Genomic DNA, 21,066 nt, shown 5'->3' on the forward strand with positions numbered 1-21,066 from the left:
ACTAAAAATGAGAAGCGAGTTCTAAAAACAGTTTATTAAGAGCAGTTTTTATATTATGGTAAAATTGCATTATTCAAGAATAAGTTACTTGTACAGTACATACAGAAACAATATATAGAAAACCTACTATACAAGAAGAACTCTTCTGTGCAGGTGAAAAGTAGAACTTCCAAATCACTAAACTCATCCAACAGAGCCTGTTGGCTTTAGTCACCCTAGAGGCTGGGTGTGAGGGCGCGCAGTGGCTGCTGGTGCAGGCTGCACCCTGGTAGGAGCCAGCAAGCTCACCTTGAAGTTTGGAATACTGTGTTCAGACACTTGGAGGCTTTATATGCTTGCTCGTGTGACAGCAGTGTTGTGTGGTCCGGAGGTGAAGGAGTAGAAAGCCCCTCCCTGGCCCTTTCCCAGCGCGCTGGTGCTGCTCCAGCTCACAGGGACTCCCTCTGCTTTGGCTCCACCTGGACCTGGAGCTCTTCCCCAAAGCTTTGCTGTGGGATAGTTGTGCTTCAGCACCAGGTGGTGGTGGCAGTGTTGGGAACCTGCCTGAAGTGCAGCGTGGCAGGGAGGGACGAGATAACTAAAAATGTTAATTATTGCTTTGTGTCATAGGCATTGTCAGATCCAGGTCTCTGCAGTCCTATCTGGAGAGCAAAGGCACTGCCCCTTCCCTTTGCATCCTTATTGCCAAAAGCAGTGTCCTGGGAGTGCCTTTCCTACCTTGTAATAGAGTACCTTCAGCACTGTGTTAACCTTGCAGGGGGGCACGGTCTGATGAACTCAATGTATGTTTTTCTAACCAAACCCAATGGTTCCCCTTTGAACTACGCCAAATCCCTCGCAGTAGAAGGGCAGGTTAGGAACACTGTGTGTGTGGCTGCGATCCCTTTTCCCATCCCTTTGCTGCCTCTGTAGGGGAGCTGGGGTGAGACCCTCTCATCCTTTGGGGAAAAAATCATTCAGATCTGGCTGCCTGGGGCACTTGTGGCATGTGCAAGTGTTCCATAGGCTTGCAGAGCTTTGCTATGCAGCTTCTCTCCAAACACAACAATCTAGGACCACCATGCACCAAGGAAGCATTGGCCTCTAAAGCCCCAAATTCAGGCAACATTGTTCCTGATTTGCTGCTTTTTGGTGCAGGGGGACCATGCTTTTGTGCAGCTCTGGGAAGGAAGAGAGCACAGGGGCTTCTTTGTTCCCCTGCAGCCTCCCTGTGTTTGGCAGCCCAGGAGGTGACAATGTGCAGTGTCGTTTTCTCTGAAATGCTCCAGTTTGGAGTCTGGCTGCCATCGGGCAGGTATTGGGGGTGTTGGAAACAGAAGTTGGGCAAAAAAAGGCTTTGCATGCTCCAGATGCATAAAGTGGAGAATGGGAGCAGAGCAGGAGATGGGAGGCACAAAACTCCATATGTGTTTTCACTTTTCTCCTGTCTGCTTATGCATGGCAGTCACTGATCACAGCAGAGCTGTGCTGTGGGCTGTGCAGGGCCAATGGTGCACACGGTGCATTTTCAGACCCTTGCAAAAGCTTTGAGGTTCTGTATTGTTGGCTTTCAAATGAAATCCTAAATTAATGCTCTTGAAGGCTCTAATTTTAATAGGGGGGAAAAGAGATTCTCTGTAATGTGAGTTTGAGAGTAATGTTGCATTAGGAACCCTTGGGATTGAGCTGTCAGTATCCCTATGCATTGCAGGGGAGTGGGACCAGGTGGTGTTTGGGGGTCCCTTCCAACTCAAATTATTCTGTGATCCCATAAATGGGAGCTGAGTGCTGCCAACGTGCCCTGAATGTGGCAACGGCCCCTGCTCCCTCCTTTCTCCTCACAGAGCAGCCAATCCTCTCTCTAGGCACCAGCAGGTAAATGGGGCCCCGTGCTTTGAGGGGACACATGTGGAGGCAGGTTAAAGTGCTGTTGTATGGCTATTACAGCTGCAGAAACACCAAACCTTCCTCTCATAAGGCACGTTGGATGTGCAGGCTCAGAGGGGCTTTGTGCTCCCTCTGCCCATTATTGCATAGTGTGGAACACCGCCATCCCCTCACGTGTTCTTTTGCGGGGAGAAAAAAAAGAGCTGAGCAGGGTGCACAGCTGCACAGCCAAGGTACAAAACCATGGGGAAATTGAGTTTTGTGCTGGAAATGCCCCCATTAGTGGGGGATGCTTTGCTGTCAGTCTCTGCGGTAGCTCTCAGCAGTGGCACTGTTAGGGATGGAGCTGTTAGTGTTCACGTCTCGGTTAGCATCACGGTGTGGGCAGCGCTGCTGCAGGATTGGCTGCAACAGGCGAGTTGTGGGAAAAAAAAGGAGGAGAAAAGCCAGTTTTTGCCTTGTCTGTAGAGATAAAATAAATCCTCGGTGAGCAGTAGCGTGGCACAGCCCCATCCCGGCTCGCGGGCAGCGCTTGGCCAAGAATTATGAATCCATTTTTCATTCATTTGCTCCAATGGTGCAGATGCACCACACACCCTTGGCTCCTCCTGGATGGGGCAGGAGAGCGCACGGCAATGCAGTGTCCCCATGGTGGTTGTGTAAACAGTAATGAGAAAGCTTTGATAATACAAAAAAAAAAAAAAAATTTAAATGGCCCTTTAACAGGCCCAGGAGAGGGAGCACACCCATACTGGAGTGAACAATGACCCCCTTCCTCGCAAGATTAAAAAATAACAATCCCTAACCAGAAGGAAGGAAATACATTCTTTTTCCTCTGTGCCACCCGGAGGGATCTCCGGGACTTCTCCACCAAAAGTGCATCCCTGTGCCCATCACAGTGGTGTGTATTGGTTGTCCACAGCACGCACGCGGCCCCGGCCCGGGGCTTCCACTTCGTAGTCCGAATCGCGGGGCCGTGTGCCATGGGGAGCCCCGTTGGGGTGTGAGCCCTGTGCCAGCTCAGCCACCGGTGGCACCAGGTGGAAAATGGGCTCTGGAGGGGATTCAGAGGGGGTCAGGCTGAATTCCGGGCTCCAGAAGGGCAGTGGGACAGGGAGTGCGGGGCTGGAGCCAGGAGCTGCAGGCAGAGAGAGAGAGCAGATGCTTGAGGTGGTTCTGTCCTAGCGCCCTGCTGCTAGCACTGGAGTGCATCCCACAGTGATTGAGGGTAGATTCTGCTTGCCCAAAGTGGGACAGCCAGGAGCTCAGGTGTTACCTTTTGGGACACTGCCCTGATGCTTCTGCTTCCCCCAAATGGGCACAGCTGCATCCACTGCCCCAGAGACCATCTTTTAAGGCCAGGACCCTCCCTTTGGGCAAAAACCCTCTCTTAGGGCCAGGACCCTCATCCCTGTCCCCCAGGACTCCCAAACCCCAGAATGTCCATCCCTGGACTGCCGCTCCCTACCTGGTGGCTGGGGGAGAACGACAACATAGCTGGAGAGCCGGACATCACAGGTGGCCCCACACTCCAGTGGGATGGGATACCGGTGGAAGTGGTGCAGCATCTCTGTGATGGAGGAGAAACGCAGGTGCTGGACACGGCACTGGCCCCGCTCTGTCAGCGACAGCCGCAGGTGCTGCAGGGAGGAGCACAGACCTGTTAGCCTTCTACCAGCTCCCATGGTGGAGGATAGGGGACATGGGGATAATTGGGATGGATGGGGAAGGGAACAAATGCATCATGTGATGCATCTCCAGCCCTGCTCACTGCAGGATTTTTCCCTCTCCCAAGAACTGGGGATGGGGACACCAGCCCTCTACAAGCACTGGGACAAGGAGAGCATCAGCTGGGGTGGGGCGTGAGGTTCTTACAGGGGTAACATTTTCCACCCAGCTCAACTCAATCCAGCCCAACTTATCCCAACCCAACGTATCCCATCCCATCTCCCACCTGTACCTTCGCTCTGCCCTGGAAGTTGAAGGTGAGCACATACTCGCCGCGGCGCGTCTCGCTCTGCCGCACCAGGAAGACACCGTGGCCCTCCAGCCCCCCCAGCTGCACCAGCTGCGCTGCCTTCACGCGGGAGATGGGCCCATGGAACCAGGGGCAGGATGACAGGAATTGCTCCATCTTCGGTCCCGCTGCCTCCGCTGGCCCCCCTGGTATTGCCCCTGCCCAGACACAGGGACACCAGCAAGGGTGAGTGCCCCAGGGAAGCAATCCTGCCCAACCCCACTCATCACCCATATCCCTTCCCCTGTATCTCTGTCCTCCTTGCACCATTTGAGGCTGAATTAACTTCAGCCAGTCCCAGCGAGGTATGGGAACCCTCCTGGGGATGGTGTCCTCAACACCTCTGCTTTGTTCTTGGTGTCTCCAGGTGCTCACCTTGGTTTGGGGAGTCAGAGCTGGTGGCAGGGCTGGTGGCTGTGGGATCGGGGTGCCAGCCCGACAGGAGCTCAGGGTCACCCACATCCAACCTGAGAGGATGGGAGAAGATGGGATGAGTGCTGGGCACAGTATTTGAGGACATGCAGACTCAGGTGGCTGGCAAGTTCTTACCCCCTGCACGCACACTGCCGGATCTCGGCCATCCAGGAGCTGAGTTGCTGCTCATCCCCCGCCTCAAACAGCACATCAGTAGCATTGGTGACCTGGGGACACCACAGAGGGACATTAGAGGGAGATGTGCATCCCCATCGTACCCTCACCCACATGTAGGGACTGCTCAGAGCACAGCACCCCCACCCTACAGGCTGCATCCCCCCAGCATAAACCACCCTCCAAAGAGGAAGTGAAATTTGGCACAGGAGCATTGGGCAGCCACGTGCATCCCAAAAAGGCTCCAAAAGACCTTGGGGTCGTACCTTGAGGACAAAGGTGTGCAGGTTGTCAGGCATCTCAAGGCGCGTGCACCTCCGCACCTCCTGGATGGCCGAGCAGGCAGCGCGCAGCTTTGGCTTGGAGCCCTGCAGAGAGCAAGTGGCACAGCTCAGCAGGGTCATAGGGTGAGGAAATAGCCCTCTCTGGAGGGAAATAGTCCTCTGGCAAGGAAATACCCCATGTGACAGGGACACATCCTGCATGGGCTGCCCTGAGTTTGGCACGAGCTGTGCTGGGTAATGCACCCCAAGAAGGAGCCCATCTCCATGGTGCCATAATGCAGAGGAAAGGAGGGAGGTGGCATTTCCCAGTGTGTGCCAGGGAAATTGTGCACACTGAGAATGAAATCAGAGCCTGGCTGGTGAGAACACATTCATGGGACCCCCCAGGCACTGCCCTGGTGCACCAGTGGTGCCGTGCTGAGAGCTGCCCACTGCTGCCTGCCTGCTTTCACTCTGACCCAGGCACATGACAAAATGCTGAGCATGCACTTCCAACAACTCTAATAATACCCTGGCGGCAGCTTTCGGTTCCTCTCTGCCGAGCTGCTGGGGGCTGCGGTATGGGGCACCCGCTCTGGGCTCTGGCAGTGCCTGGATGCTGTCAATCCCATGCCAGTGTGTGCTGGGCACGCTGCCATGAGACCCATCCCTCTGTGCAGTGCTGAGCTGCTTCCAGGCTGCACTTTGCCGTGCAACAGGGACAGGGACGTGACTTTGCCCTGCACTCACTGCTGCAAAGCCATTCCCATCAGTGCACACCTGCTCCTTCCAGCGCTGGAAATCTTGCTACATTCGGTTGTGCTGTTTTTTGTTCTGTTTTTTTTTTTTTTTTTTTGCCTCCCCTTCCCCCCACCTCAGTCTCACTCTCAACCAAGGACTCGGTGTACTCTGGGGCCGGAAGTGCAGCGTGAGAGGGAGCAGCCCTTATCAGCTCTGCGCTGCGCTGAAAGAAAGTTCTTAGAAGTCGGCTGCGGCTCTGCACCCTGCCAAGAGCCACCGCAATCAGTGTCGGAGCTGCACCACGTCCCCATGGCTTTGTCCTCCCTGGGACAGCAGAGTCTGCGGTGCAATGCCCAGCACGAGGAGGGAACGCTGCAGTGCCCATCCCATTGGGTTGGCACATCCCCAAGCTCACAGTGCCAACGTGGCACTGTTATCGGCACACGTGGCTCGGTCACCATGCTACTCGCGCTTTCCTGGAGGGGGAATTCCAGGAAAAGGAATTTCGGCGAAGCCTTGTGCTCAGCTCTGCACGCAGAGCTCGAGGGAGAAGGAAATGATGCTGCCAAGAGATATGATGCCCCAGCACCACGCTGGCTTCGGAGAAGTGCCTACCGCAGGCACCGCGCCGCACCTGACCGCGAGATGCCCCATGCGATGGCAGCCCTACCGAGAAGTGCCTTTCTTGGTAACCAGAAGTGCACACTCAACACTCTGCATGCTCACAGGCTTTGTATGGGCAGAGAGATGCCACAGCCACCTGGAGCCCAGGGAGTTTGGGATGAGATGGGAGCATAGAATGGAGTCATGGAGTCATGAGGATGGGATGGAATAGGATCATAGAATAGAATCACAGAATCATTAAGAATGGAATAGGATGAGATGGGATGGGATGGGATGGGATGAGCACTGCAAATGCTGCTGTTTTCACTGCTAAATTCACCCCACTGCTCCCCAGAGGATCTGGAGGGTGGAAGGGGAATCCCAGTGCCTGTGTGAGAACCCACCAATGTCCTGGGGCACCAGCTCCATGGGGACTGGAGGACCATGCCAGATCCCAGCACCATTAAAATGAGTGCTTGAGCACAATTTCCTTCCATCTGTGGTCTGCCAAACCCCAACCATTTTCTAAAGTTTAAAAATACTGTGTGAGTTGAGATGGGTCACACTTTGAGCCCCACTACCATGTTGGGGACATTGTGTAAAGTGGCAGGGGGTGATAGCTTTGGTGTGGCAGTGACAACAGTGGCACAGCAGTGATGGCAGCAGCACAGCTGTGACAGTGATGGCATGTAGATATCAGTGGTGGCACAGCAATGATGGCAGTGACATGGTGATGGCATGACCACAGCAGCAATGGTGACAGCGGCACAATGGTGATGGTGATGGCATGGTAATGATCATGGTAGCACGGCAATGAGAGCAGTGGCACAGCAATGATAGTGGTGGCACAGTGATGACACAGCAGTGAGAGCAGTGGCACAGCTCCAGCAGCAGGGCCAAGGCCATGAAGAGCAAAAGCAAATCCTTTGAGCATGGCCGATCCACGTGCTGGGGATTTTCCCATGCTGGCTCTTTTGCTTCCACCTTGAGCCATGCCATGGTGTATGGGTGAGATCTGTCCCTTCTGGTAAGCCATGGCTCAGCTGTTCCATTACACAGGGGACAAACCTCAGCCAGTGGCAGAGTGACACAGCTCAGCCCCGCTGGGGTTCCCGCAGAGAAGGGACAGACAGATGGAGGGACAGACGGGGCACTGAGATTTGCAGCAGAGCGGGTGCTGCGTTATGCCAGCCCCAAACCACATCCTGCACCCGCGGCCCCGGGGGAGTTTTCTGAAGTTTCCCAGGGGGACGGTGGCACGCAGCCATGGGGGGTGAGGTCCCCATTGTTCCCACGCAGAGCAGCAACCTGGGGATGTTGGTGGGCTCAGGGCATTTGTCACACTCATCTCTGAGGGTCTGCACCAGAGGTAATCCCAGCAGATGTCTTGGGAGCAAGCACCAAGGCTTATCCCATCACTCATCCTTTGGTTCTAAGGCACTGTTACCCCCAGTGCTGGCCCTCCAGCAGCTGATCCCAAAGCCCTCTGGGTTGGCAGTGCAGCTGATCCCAGTGCTCATCCTTGGACGATCCCAATGCTCATCTTTGGCCTCTCACATCACAGCGGGTCTTGAGGGCACTGGTTCCATGCGGGCAGCCCCGTGATGGCTCTGGGGGATTTTCTGAGCTTTTCCATTCATCCTTGCCATTTCCCAGCAGCCTTTCTCCCACTGACCGCAGCTTCTCCCTGCCTCTGCTTGGCCCTGACCCACAGCCCCTCCTCTCTTCCTTTAATTCTTCTCCCACAGCCTCTTCCTCCTCTGCCCTGTTTCCTCCTCCACACTCGGGGAAGGGATTTCCCACACAGGCACTGCTTCCCTCACCCCGTTTTGGTGCTGTGTCCCACTCCCCATGTGCTTATGGCACCCATGGCTGGGAGAGCCATGTGGCAAGTAGGGGCTGTTCACTCTGAACCCAACTGACAGCAACACTGAGCACCTTCATGGCTTCTCTGCTCTGGGCATGGGCTGTAAATATAAGGGCTTTCCTGCCTGTTGGACAGAGAAACGTGAGCACTGCTGTGGTGGGGGGAACTCAAGACCCCCTCCATCACCTCCTGCTTGCCATCACCCCAAAAAAGCTCCTTCCAATCCCACTGCCCACCCCAAATTCCCCACTTGGACAACACCGGAGGGGAAAACAAATCTCCAAAGCCCGTGGTGGGAATGGAGCTGTCCCTGAGGGCAGCGGGTTGGGTGGCTACAAGGGGCCCTGTTGTGCCAGCCCCAGGCACAGCCGCAGGGCACAAAGCACCCTCTGTTCCAGTCTCTGGTGACTCTGCACTGGTGCAAAGTGCTTTGAGGGAGCGCAGACCCCAGCTCCCAGAGCAGCTAGTTTCTAATGGAGAAATAACTGGGGTGTTGGGAGTGCCCCCCAAAAAGGCATTGGTGCTGCTCAGCCCCATGAGAAGGGATGCAGGGGGCTGGAAACCCACGTGCTCTCAGGGCTGACTGCCCCTCTTTGTGCATTGATGAAAAGGCCCATAAATAAGGCAAAGGCTGCTTCGCAGGCAGGGCATGAATGAGGAAACGTCCCTCTGAAAGCCCCGTGCACTGCACGCGCCAGCACGGCTGAATGTCTCCCATTCAGCCCCAGCACTGCAGTTCAGGGGGAATCGGGGATGGGAGCGAGGTGGGACGCTCAGCTTCAGCCAAACGCAATGCGCTGTGTTGGCCAAATCCACAGCCACAGCAGCACTGCTGGACCCCAACCCGGGGATGCTGGGCTCCCCAAAATGCTCACAGCCGAGCGCATCCCTTCCACCAGCTATGAAAAATGGGGATGCAGAGCAGTTGCCCTCTGACCTGGCTCCATTCATCCTGAGCAAAGCAGCATTTTGGAAAAGCAGAGCTATAAAGGAGAGCTTTACGCAGCCAGTGCTTGCCAGCCGCTTGGAGTTTTATTTTCAGACAAACTCGCTTCCAGCGTGGGCTGCTTTAATAATTTCCTGGCATAAATAAAAGAGCTTGGAAAGTAAACAAGGAGGAGAGGGAGAGGGTGGGAGCCACTGGGGCTGAGTCACCCCAAGGGCTGCAGAACCCCGTGCCTGTGGGGGTGTTCACTCCTCATTCGCTCCTATGGGCGATGAGCAGGAACAGAGTTGGGTTTGGCATCACATGGGATGAGAATGTCAAGAATGGAGAACACAACTGAACTCTAGGCATAGTTCAGCCCCAAAGCAGGTTGACCTGTCCACCCTGCTGAGCGCTGCTTAATTGTTAGCATCATCACTACCAAAACACCATCCCTGTGATGCTGGAGCAATGGGAACCAGCGTGGAGCAGTGTGTCCCCCTCAGCCCCAGGGCTTCTCCAGCCCTGCACAGATCTCATAAATATTTACCTTCGAAAGAAGCTGCACTCAGCCCTGACAAAACCACATCCTGGACCAATAAAAAAAAAAGAAAAGAAAAGAAAAAAAAAGAAAAAAAAAGGAGCTACAATCACCCAAAAGCACCACCAAGCACTTTACATCAGCAGGTGCTGCACATGCTGGGACCCCCAGATTGTGCACAGGGAAAGGCAGTGGGTTGGGGCACTTTCCCAATCCATTTTCTTGAGGTTCTCCACCTATCTCCCTGTTTTTCTCACTCCTTGGCACGCATGTGGCCCTTCCCAACAGTGTTGCAGCATCCTGCAGGGTAGACGGCCCCATTCCCATGGGCAGAGAGACCACAGCAGTAGGGCAAAACCACCTCAGATCTTCAAGAATTGGGTCAAAAAGAAAAGAACTCTCCGCTCTTCCCTCCAAGCGAACCCAGAGAGCCCCAGGGCGGGGAAAGGGGCAGCTTTGCCCATCCCATGTGAACCAATCAAGCCCTGGCAGGCTCCATCCCAGCAACACGGTTTCCAAAATAAGAAACTCCTCTCTTCAGCAATTAATGCCGGAGCTGTGGTTACGCTGCTAAAAGTGGGTTTCTTTCTTTCTTTATTTATTTATTTTTTTTTTCCCTCCCCCCCATACATGACCAAGGATGGAAAAAGCTGTGGTTAATAAATGACAAATAACCTTTTGTCTCATCGCCCTTCCCCGCCGCGTGCCCTCACCCTGAAATACGAGAAAGAAAGAAGAAAAAAAAAAAAAAAGAGGGGAAAAAGAAAAAAAGAAAAAGAAAAAAAAATATTCACCACCGAAATCTCACAGAGCCCAGGCTACGCCCAGCACAGCCTTCGAAGAACGGCAGCGAGGGGACGTGCTGACACCCGCTGTCACCACGAAGGCTGTGGGTGAGAGGGGATGCAGCGCTGGCCCAGGGCGATGCGAGCTGCATCACTGCCTTTGGGGTTGTTTCATGGCTTTATGGCAATGGGGGAGAAAAATGTAGCGTGGAATGGGTCACCGAGTGGGACTCAGGGTGGTGATAGAGCGTGAGGTGCTCCCATCCTCTGCCTGGGGTTTGCTGCTCAGTGCCCATCCCTGTTTGCCAGGGGCAGAGGTGGGGATGCATGGAGTGGCTGTGGATCAGTGAGTGGTGTCCCAGCCTTGAACCATAATTAGAGCTCACTTAGAAGAGTAAACACATTTTAGATTTGAAGCCACACCGTGCAACAAGGCATAGGATTTGCTCAAGTCCCTGCCTGAAACAGTGGTGCCAATGCAGCTGCCATGGCCATGCCAACGCTTCTTCCAAAAATGCAGTCACTCTATCCTATCCCATCCCATCTCATCCCACTGGAAACTGCAACACTGGGATCTTTTCAACCCAACTCATCCTGTGGGGACCATGGCACCAGGACATTCCCATGCCATCCCATGGGATCAGTGACACTGGGCCATTCCCATCTCATCCATCAATCCCACGGGAACCATGCACCAAGACGTCCCCCATGGCTCTGGGTCTGGCATGGGAGCCCCCAGGATGAGAGCTGCTGGCTCAGGAGAGTGCAGTTCTCAGAAATGAGCTTCAGGTGAAAGGAAGGGGAAAAGACACCAGAAAAAAAAAAAAAAAGAGGAAGTCACAGCAGTCTCACACTGAGCAAAGATAAAAATACTGAAAACACTGCTCCTCCCATGGCTGAGGACGTAAGAGCTGTGACAGAGGCACCTCCGTCTGCACCGGAAAGAGCCTTCCCAGCTCATCTCGGAGTACAATCTTTTACGGGATGTGATGGATTTCATTAAAATGCCATCAAGAAACCAGCACAAATGAAAATCCCATTTCCCTTCCCCTTCCTGTAAGAACATCTGGTCAACATAAACGGCTCGGGACATTTCCGTTGCAAATCCCAATTTTCACAGGGTTTAGGGCTCAGCCATAAAATAGGCACGTGGGGCTCAGCAGACGGACAGGGCGGCCCCAAGCCTGGTGAGCTCCATCCCTGCAGCAGGGCAGGGGACAGCCCAGGGCTTCCAGAGCTACCAGATCCACGAGGATACACGGTGCGGTAGAGCAGAAAGCCCCAAGTGAGGAGGAACGGCCAGCACAACCCTCATGTAAGACATCAGAGAACCCACACCGGCCTCACACCCAGGGCCGTGCTCAGGGCATGGCACAGCTCTCCACGCCCTCATCCCATCACCGGTCGCAGCCACCCAAGCAGCAACAGCGAGCAGAACAACACTTCAAAAGTGGAAAATAAAGCAGTGTTGGCCAGTACCAAGCCCTGCGCTGCGGAACAAAGCTGCTCCGTGTCCCATAAGACTCAAAGGGAAGGGCTGAGCCCCAGCCCGGCTCCTGCAGCCCTGCGTAAGCGAAAGCGGCGGCCGCTGCCACACGTGACACCGAGCTGCAAAAAGCGAAAGCGGCAGCGGCGCATGGGGACACCGCAGGGACATCGGCTCCTCCTGCTCCTCCAAGTCGTGGTGCTTTGCTCTGAAGCATAATTTGCTCAGAGTTAAATAAGTACAAATTAAATAAATATATATATATATTAATAACAATTAAAAAAACACAACAAAACAAAACATAAAATCAACCCCCCACTCGATGAAAAGCCCATCCCGTTCCAGCAGCGTCAGCCCTGCCATGTGCAGGAACTGGCTTTTTAAAGATTAAACACCATGGCTAAACCCTGCTGCCACCCAGATTCAGCACCGCCAGGGCTGCTCAGCCCCGCAGAAGTGCTTGCAAAATAAAACTGAGCTCTCTGCAGACCCTACGGGGAGGGTTGGAGCTGCTTCTCATTCTCTGTTTTCTTTTGGAATTTCCCTAGGAGCCACAGCACTGTGAGGCCCATCCCTACATGAGTCTGGGCTTGGCCAACCTGGTCCCTGGGGATGAGTGGCTCTCCCAGCAAGCCACCAGCCCCTTTCCCAGGACCAACCCTGCATCCATGCACAAGGCAGGTGCTCTGCTTCCAGCTGGGAAAATGAGGAGAAATGCAAAGAGCATCGCAAAGAGCATGGCAATAATTTGTTCTTGCAAATTGCCATTGGCATGGGATCACTGAGGTCCCTTCCAACGCAGAGCCATTCTACAAACTGCTTGCAATTTGGGCTTCCATCCCCCTTGACTTGGGGGTCCCTTGAAAGCCATGGCATTCTACAAACCACTAAAGGTTTGTGCTCACACTGCCCTTAACATGGAGACATGGGATCATTGAGGTCCCTCCCAACCCAAGTCATTCTATGATTGATTCTGTGATCCAAATGGAGCCCAGAGCAGCATCTCTCATCCAAACCCATCACATCACCCCACACAGAAAGCATCTCCTTACCTTGGGTGGATCAAAGAGCTCTAGCACATACTCCTCACCATCGGGCATCCCTGCCCTGCGCAGCACCAGGCGGCAGCGCTGCCAGCGCGTCCCACTGTCCAGTGACGTCTCATCCAGCAGCCCATACCGCAGCGTTCCCTCCTTGCGCACCTCGGGGGGCTGCTCTCGGGACAGCCCCCAGGGCAGGATGCGTTTGCTCAGTCCTGATTTGAGCGCAGCCTCTGTTGCTTCACCATCAGCCTCCGTGGGGAGAGCATCCGAGGAGCGACGGCGGAAGAGGCTGCGCCAGCTGCGGCGGAGCTGGCTGAGCGAGAAGGGTCTCCGTGCCGGCCCCGTCAGCTCCTCCGAGCTCCATGATTTGCGCAGTCCTGTGGGGGGCTCGGCTAGGGGCTCAGGGCGAGTGGGCAGCTCTGCTTCGCCTTTGGAAGCCGCCGTGCCCACGGAAGGGCTCGCATGCTGGCGCTGAGTGTCCCGGTAATCCCGCGCCGGGCCGGCAGGCAGGATGCGGAGCTGGCTCATGGCAAAGCCCTCCTTCACCTCATTGCAGAAATATTGCTGGAAAAGGTCAGCGAAGCGCAGCGAGAAGTTCTCAGCAGCCAGCAGGTCATGGTGCGGGTGCTCGGTGGCGAAGCGCAGGTAGTGTCGCGCCAGCTCCTTGGCGGTGCTGATGGCGTGCAGCTCACAAAACTCATGCCAGCCCCGGGGATATGCTGGCGTGCCGGCTGGCAGAGCGTGTCCATTCATTGCCGTGGCTCCAGCAAGGCGGCCGCGCTGCAAGACAGAGCACAGCGGTGCCATCAGGATGGATCCTTCCCCAACACCTCCCCGCTCGGCCACCCTCATTGGCACCAAATCCGTTCATCCCCCAGGACGCACTGCATTCGGCTTGGCAAGAAACCACAACGGCTCACAACCCGCAGCCCGGCAGAGCACCACGTGTCCCAGATGCCAGCCCCATAGCCCTGGCTCTCCGTGCCTCAGTTTCTCTGCCTGCACAGCGTCTGCGTGGCTTCCTGCCCGCACAGCTGCTGGCGGCTCCCACAGGACGTGCGGCCCGGCTGTATCCGCTTTCATTCTGCCAAGGGCTTAACAGTGCTGATGGGTTCCCCTCCTGGGAACTATTTCAGCTGAGCTGATAAAACTGCCGGGGGAGGGACAGGAGGGGAGGAAACCAAACAAATTGCTGCTGCAATCCAGGGAGGGAGCTGCTTCGTGCAGCAGATTCAGACAGAGTTGCAGCCACGCTGACAGCACAGGGATGAGTGAAGCATCCCCATGGGACAAAGAGGAGCATCTGTCCACCCACAGTGTCCATCCACCATTCATCCATCCACTCACAGTGTCCATGCAATGTCCCCACCACATCCCACAGCGCTGCATGGAGTAACACGGCTGCTCCTCGCTCTGTGCTCAAAGCATCCTTTCAACAAATGCAAATCCACTTCCAATGTCAGTTGTGTCCAACTGGACACAACACACAGATAGTCTCAAAGAACCTTAAAACCGACCTGCTCCCCTATTCGGGGTACCTTCCATGGCTGCATTTGGACACTGTGAATGCCCCAGTGCAGATATTACCACCATGCCCATCGGTCTGATGGCCCCAGGGACCCTTCTGGGCTCTGATGCGGCCCCATTGAGCCCTGCAGTTCCCCACAGCTGGCGTGGCCCCACTGTTCCCCCCGTACCTTGTGCTCGCACGCAGCATTTATCGGGGCCGTGCATTCTGCTCAGGCAGGAAACATCCTCCAGCCTGCCCGTATCCTGCCGCACCACGCACCACCTCCTCCCCACAGCTGCTAGAAGGGAAGGAAAAGTGATTGCATTGCTTTGGGGCGGGGAATAGTTATAATAATAATAATAATAGTAATAATAAATATAAAAAAAAAAAAATAAAAGCACAAAGGAAGCAAGCGAGGAGATTTGGAGAGCGGCAGATCAGCTTTGCAGACAGGGCGGCGATAACGCTGGGAACGACGGCCTCTATCTCTGCTCACCCGCCGGCCTTCTGAGTACGTGCCGTGCAGTTTCTGGGTGATGGGAGATGTTATCGGCCCCACGGCCCTGCTGAGCCCCACAGCGGGCCCCGCACGCGGCCGTCTATCAGCACCACCAGCCTGCCAATGACTCAGCACCCTATGGCTGCGCTCACGCTTCCGCCGGCACCCGGGGATTGCCGGCACACACAGAGCCTGCAGGAACAGTGCCGCAGTGCACGTGGATGGATTTGGAGCTTTGGAAGAGGTTGGATTTGGGGATGCTAGGATTCATCTGTGGCACGTGGTGAGAAGGAGCCTGAGATCACAACGTGCGTTTTCCAGCTGGGATGAGGATGGGAATGCAGTCCCAGTGCTTGCAGCATCACCTTTGCCCCCAGCGCACTGGAATAGAGGAGGAGGAATGTTCCACCTGGATCCAACTCAAAGGGATTTTGGCATCGCATTCTGCAGGTCACCACCGAGCCAAAGCAGTCACCACGATGGCACATCGCATCCATTTGCACCCAATGGAGAATCCCACCCACCCCCAGGCACGGCCCTGCTCTTTGGAATTTAGGGCTCTCATCTGGAGGCAGTGGAAAAGTGCAGAGCCTGTGCTGCTTCAAGGCTGTTTTGGGGTTGTTTTGGGGTGCAGGGCCAGGAGCAGCCATCTCTTGGAGAACAGGGGGATGAGACAGGATGGAACACAACAGGATGCAACAGGACTGGATGGGATGAGATGGATGGGATGGGACCAATCAGTCGCGCTTTGATGCGGGTGGCGACAACAAGCCCCAGCCTGTGCCAGGATCCGGCCCTGCAGCTGCACCGCCTCCAGCACTCCTGGGAGATCTCATTAAAGTGCTCCCACCGACCCTATTGCCCAACCCAGAAAGCGTCATTCTGGCCCCGGGGTTTTGGGAGCAACAGCAGCGATCTGAAAATGAAACCGGCCCCGGCCCCTTGCTGCGAGTCAGCAGTGGAAATGGGATTTGTGCACAGAAACGGCTGTACCCGGAGCAGAGGAAAAGCTGTGCACTTTCAGCTTCTGTTTTAGGATGCTGTTCTCAGTTCACCCTACAGGCGATTTTCCGGAGGGGCCGGGGAACGCCCCGCAGCTCCCCGCTTCCCGACTCACACAAACACAGCGTTCCCACAATGCCACGAGCGGAACATTGTTCCTTCCCAGGATGTCCTCCATGAAAAGAACTATTCTGAGCCAGGCAGCAGCCGCTGCTCTTGGCACGGCCCCGCAGCCCAGCACAGGGTGATGAACGGCACTTTTCAGTGCTGCTGCAACCAGCTGGGGGGGCTCAGGGGTGGTGGGGGGTGGGCAGCTCTGTGGGCATCCCAATGGCATGGCTCAGTCCCTCTGCAACCACTTCCCATAGGACCAGGCTCCTCTGCATCTCACTGCTATGGGGCTGGGGTGGTAGGAGCTGACAGCTGGATGTGATCCCCAAAGGAGAAAGTGGCTGTTCTCAGCACTGGGTACTGAGATTTGGTGTTTTGCAGCCTGGGGAGGTGGAGAAGGAGAGCAGCCCTTTGTCACCCTATAGAGACAGATGCACCACTCCATGAGAACCGATGCCTGTTCCGAGCTGGCCCACGACACGATGCACTTTTGCCCTGGGCACAGGCATGGTAAATAGCCTTGGTGCTGTGCTCATGGCAAACCCACGCTGTTTTATGGCCGCCTTTCAGCCCACGTGCGGCTGAGCCTCTGCTCCCTCCCGGCCTTTGCACCCCATGGCTGCACCCCTGCTGTCCCAGCACCCATGGCACACTGCTGCCGTCCCCCTGCTACAGACACAGCCCTGCTGAACAACCCCTGCTGTTCCCAGGCTGGTTTTCCTCTCTTGTTCCAGTTCCTAAGGATGCATCCATATGTCCTGCTAATGTGCCCACCAGCACAACAGAAGTCACCCTACTGAAGGCCGCCTCTGCCCTTCAACCAGTTCTGCAGCACTGCAGCCACATGTGAGCAAAACCAACGCCGCAGCCCACCAAAACTGGGGGACAGCCACGGGTTCAGCCCTGCGACCACCACCCAGTGCAGAAAGGATGGGGCTCTCCCCCTGCACCCTGCAGCTGTGGGGCAGGATGGGGCCCTTCCTCCTTTCGAGCCGCACACCGCAACCCTGACAGCAACTCTTGCACTTTCACTTTGTGCCTCAAGCTGGGATTTGTCCAAACGCCATCTCTTTGCCCCAATCCCTCCCCTGGGGACACTGCATGGCTGGGGGGAGGACACATAGGAGGTTTGTTCTCAGAGCCTCCCAAAAGCACACACCCCAGAGCAAAGCATGGCAAAACCAACACGGATCTTCCCAGAGACTGTAAATACATAACGGCGAAGGAGAGGGGAAAAAAAAAAAAAAAAAGTAAAAGAAAAGTACTGGGAGTGGGGGTAAAAAGTCCTCCATGCATCGAAATGAGCTGAAAAGAAGTCCAAGGAGCTGAGCCAGTCCTGACCCCGCAGTCCCATAGCACACGGGACACGGCCGGGTTCCAGCGCAGCACCGCTTCCTCCAGCTGCTTTCACTACCAAAAGCACAGCAGCCCCAAAAGTCCCAGCAAGCCCAGCACATCTTGAATCCATTTGCAACAACAATGTCGAAATCGCAGCTCGACAGCTCTCTCCGGTTTCCTTGACAGTAAATCCCAGCGGCGGCCGCATTGCTCCCAGTGCCGGAGCCAATGGGTCAGGGCTCTGTGCGGTGACCCCAGCTGGCACAGCGGGGCTGACACGAGGACGTTGGCACAGCACTGCTTGCAGTGCATCAGCCTCGTGTTCGGGGGCCCCGCGTGTGCCAAACCACTCAGCACTGCGAGCCAACAAAGTGTGTGGAGCAGAGGGAGAGTGGTGTGGGTAGTGGGGCACCCCTAACTGTGGGGCAGCATCACCCCTTTTGGGGTCTTGCACCCTCCCGAAGGGACTATCAGACCTGAGCCCTCTGTAAGGGATCACCATCTTTTTGGGGTCCTGATCCTAAAGGATCACACCAGCGGTGGATGGAGCACAGTGCACAGAATAGGGGTGCTAGGATCCCCCCAAAGAGAACAGAGAACTCAGAAGGGGGAGTGCCCAGGGGTTAAGAGGTTCTGGGACCCTGAGTGATAAGAACAGGAGGTGCCCAGAGGTTACGAGGTGCTGGGATACGGAGCACACACTGCGAACAAGAAGAATTCTTCCGGAAAAGGGGACCCGAGATAAGGACGGGGGTGCTGGAAGGGCTCGGGGGGACCCCGCTCCGGACTGGGGCACAGCAGAGAAACGGCCGCCCCGCGCTCTCCTCCTCCACTTTCCCTTCGCAATCGCTTCCCGGAGCCGCCCGCCCCGTCCCGGTCCCGCTCCGCTCCGCGATTACCTGCACGAGAAAGCGTCCGGGGGCCGATCGCCCATGGTGGCACGGCACGGCACGGCTCAGGCAGGAAACCGATGCGAACCGCTCCGCATTTCCGCCGTGCGGAGGAACCGCGGGGCGCGGACCCCGGCCCCGGGGCGTTATGTAAAAGCGGCGCCGCGCGGCGGACCGAGGGCGGAGGCTGCGCGGGGGCGGAGCGGGAGCGGCACCCGCAGCTCCGCCGGGAGCTCCGCCGGGGCCCCGCCGCCCCGCAGCGGCCGTTCCGCGGGTGCGCAGCGCTCCGCGCCCCTCCCGGCATCTGATGGCGCAAACCGCGCGCGTTGGGTGCTTAGGATTCGGGGCGGTTTTGCAGGGGGAGAACGGGGTTCCGCAACACGGGGCCGTTCGGGGGATCTGAGAAATGGGAGCTCTGCGGCGGTGGCAGTGGGTGGGACGCTGTCCCGGAGCCCGTTTCCCAGCGGTTCCCTCTGCCTTTCGGCCGAGGAAGTCGGCGAACGGCACAGCAGGGCTGCAGCCGTCACCACCGCGGGGACAAATGGCCCTCGGGTCCCTCATCCCAAGGGCTTCAGTGGGTGCACGCAGTTGCCAAGTTTGGCCATCCCAGTGCCATCCCACTGCTGCGCTGGTGCCATCCCAGTGCCAGCCAGGTGTCATCCCAGTGGCATCCTGATGCCATGCCAGCACAACTCCGGTGCCACCCTGTCCCACAGGAGAAGGGACACCGTGACAGATCTGTGTTCCTGCAGGCTGTGGGATCTGCAAAGACGACAAACTTCCACTGCACCTTTTTTCCAGGAGAGGGACTGCTCTGTGGTCTGTGCCATCCTCCTGTCCCATTGCCACCCACCTGTGTCAGCGGCAGATGCAGGACAAGATCTTACCTTGAGAGCTGTTCCGCAGTTCCCCCCAGCATAATGGCACTCCTGGCTCTGAGCACAGCCCCGGGCTGCCCTCCTTCCCGGGCAGCCGTCCCAGCTGTGCTTTTCCTGGTGACCTTCAGCTATTTCACCAGCACCCTCTGCGCGTTCTCAGCCCCTGCAGCCTGAGATTTCTCTTTTGTTTTGCTTCCTGTACGGATTTTTTTGTACTCCCTGACTACCGATTCAGTGCACCGACTTCTGCTTTTTCTGTTTGTTTGCTCACCCGCACCCGTGGCCGCTTCCCTTCTGCTGTGTGCTGGGCTCAGCCTTTAACTCTTGCAGTTTTCCCCCCCGGTAAAAGGCTGCAGCAGCCTTCCCTTTCTCTTTAACTCATTCATATTCTGGACGTGCCCAGTGCTTTGGGAATGGCACAGCTGCATCTCTCAGGGCTGGGGCACACAGTGACCTCTGCGGGATGAGATGAGGTCCTCACACTGCACACATTTGGGGAATTAGTGTGGTGATGGGGAGGTCCTAACATTTCAGGTTGGGTTTTGCTTATTCCTTCAGAGGGCAGAGTGGGTGGTGGGAAGGGTGGCGGTGGCGATCGTGGTGATGGTGGTCGTGGTGAGTGTCATGGTTGTGATGGTAGTGATGGGGATGGAGAAGGCGGTGAAGGTGATGGGGGTGATGGCAGAGAAAGAGAGAGAACGGTGATGGGAGCGATGCTGGTGATGGCAGTAGTGGTGAGGGTGATGGTGATGCTGATGATGGTAGAGCTGCCCTGCAGCCCCCTCGGTGCTGCCTGCTGTAGACCCATTGCCCCATTGCAGCCCCATAGCAGCCCCATAGCAGCCCCATAGCAGCCCCACAGGCGGACTCCTGGCGCCCCCTCCTGGCAGCCCCGCACAGCGCCGGCCCCCCGCCCCCCGGAGCACCCCCCTTTCCCCCCAGTGACTCAGAGCTCCCGGCTCAGCGCGCTCCCTGCGGCCGTCAGCTACCACGGGAGCAGGGATCGAGGCGGTGTCCCAAAGGGTTCCCAGCAGCCCCTCCTCCCCTCTCAGCCCCTTTTCCTCTGCGTTTTCCCAACTTCCAGCTCGCCCCGCATTTCCCAGCTCGTCCCGTGCGATCTGGATGGGGAAACTGAGGCACGGGATCCGATTCCTTTGCCGTGAGGACTCCGCAAGGACAACGGGTCAATGTCACGGGGCTGCCCAGAAGAGGAAGTGTCGGAGCGTGCGGCAAAAAGCGGCCGTCCCGAGGGAGACCCAACAGGAAGCAAAACTCACGGGGAATTTCGCTGTTGGTTTTTGAGGAATTGGAACGATTCTCCAAAAGAGAGGGGAGGAACAACTCCACGACTCCTGCTAACGAGGCTGCAGGGAGCAGTCGAGGCTCCCCACAGCTCCCCTCCACTCTAATAAAGCTCTGCCTTCTCCCCGTGGCTCTCCCTCCTCCAGATGTAGCTGTGCCAATGAGCACTGCGTGGCCGGGCCGTGGGCAGAGCCCCCTGTGAAAGGGGGAAGATAAAACCTGAGTGGTTTTAGTGCTGCTTCAATCCCTTTTTGTAGACCGAAAGAGAAAGTCCACAGGTGACAGAGGAACTCTTTGGTGAACTGAAAACCTTTTGCCCCTGCAGCAGCGGTTGCCTGCAGTGGGATTTCTTGGCTCTCTGCAAAGCAAAACCCAACAGTGCTTCTACAAAATGTGCACATCGCTGAGGAGGACAAAGAACCTGGAGGAAATGGAGAGCAAGAGAAAAATGCAGTGTTGTGCAGCTGTGGTGAGCACTGAGCTCTCATCTTTTTTGCCCATCCATGCATCCATAAGAATCATAAAACTGTTTGAGTCGGAAAGAACCCCCAAAGGCCGTCTGCTCCCACTGCCTGCAGTGCACAGGGACACCCACAGCTCCAGCAGTGCTCACAGCCCCCTCCCCTGAGCGTGGGTATCTGCAGGGATGGAGCACCGCCATCTCTCTGGGCACCCTGTGCCAGAGCAGAGGGACAGGAGCACCTCCCCCACCCTGCTGCCCACACTGGGCAGCAGCCCAGGATATGTTGGTTTCAGGGCTGCGAGGGCACGCTGCTGGCTCACATCCAGCTGCCATCCACCTGTACCCACA

General features: G+C 56.4%; 1 protein-coding gene across 5 annotated transcripts; it reads right to left on the minus strand.

Annotated features, from left to right (window-relative positions):
• Positions 1-12: 12 nt before the first annotated feature.
• SH2B3 (SH2B adaptor protein 3) lies at positions 13-19,240 on the minus strand. 5 transcript variants are annotated; one of them, XM_090152642.1, is made up of 9 exons: positions 18,085-18,214; positions 14,423-14,533; positions 12,735-13,505; positions 4,738-4,839; positions 4,433-4,524; positions 4,259-4,350; positions 3,821-4,041; positions 3,335-3,506; positions 13-3,004 (listed from the first exon to the last, which is right to left on the minus strand). In XM_090152642.1, the coding sequence occupies exons 3-9, from the start codon at positions 13,476-13,478 to the stop codon at positions 2,760-2,762; spliced, it is 1,668 nt and encodes a 555-aa protein (XP_090008768.1). In that variant the 5' UTR covers positions 13,479-13,505; positions 14,423-14,533; positions 18,085-18,214; the 3' UTR covers positions 13-2,759. The 5 variants fall into 5 exon arrangements, with proteins under 5 accessions (XP_090008768.1, XP_090008769.1, XP_090008767.1 ...); XM_090152643.1 differs by having other exon boundaries at positions 14,423-14,530; positions 18,085-18,185; XM_090152641.1 differs by lacking the exons at positions 14,423-14,533; positions 18,085-18,214 and adding an exon at positions 18,963-19,240.
• Positions 19,241-21,066: the final 1,826 nt, after the last annotated feature.

Source organism: Phasianus colchicus, chromosome 18 (genome assembly GCF_987193195.1).
Source record: "Phasianus colchicus chromosome 18, bPhaCol1.hap1.1, whole genome shotgun sequence".
In the NCBI taxonomy this organism is placed as follows: Eukaryota; Metazoa; Chordata; class Aves; order Galliformes; family Phasianidae; genus Phasianus; species Phasianus colchicus.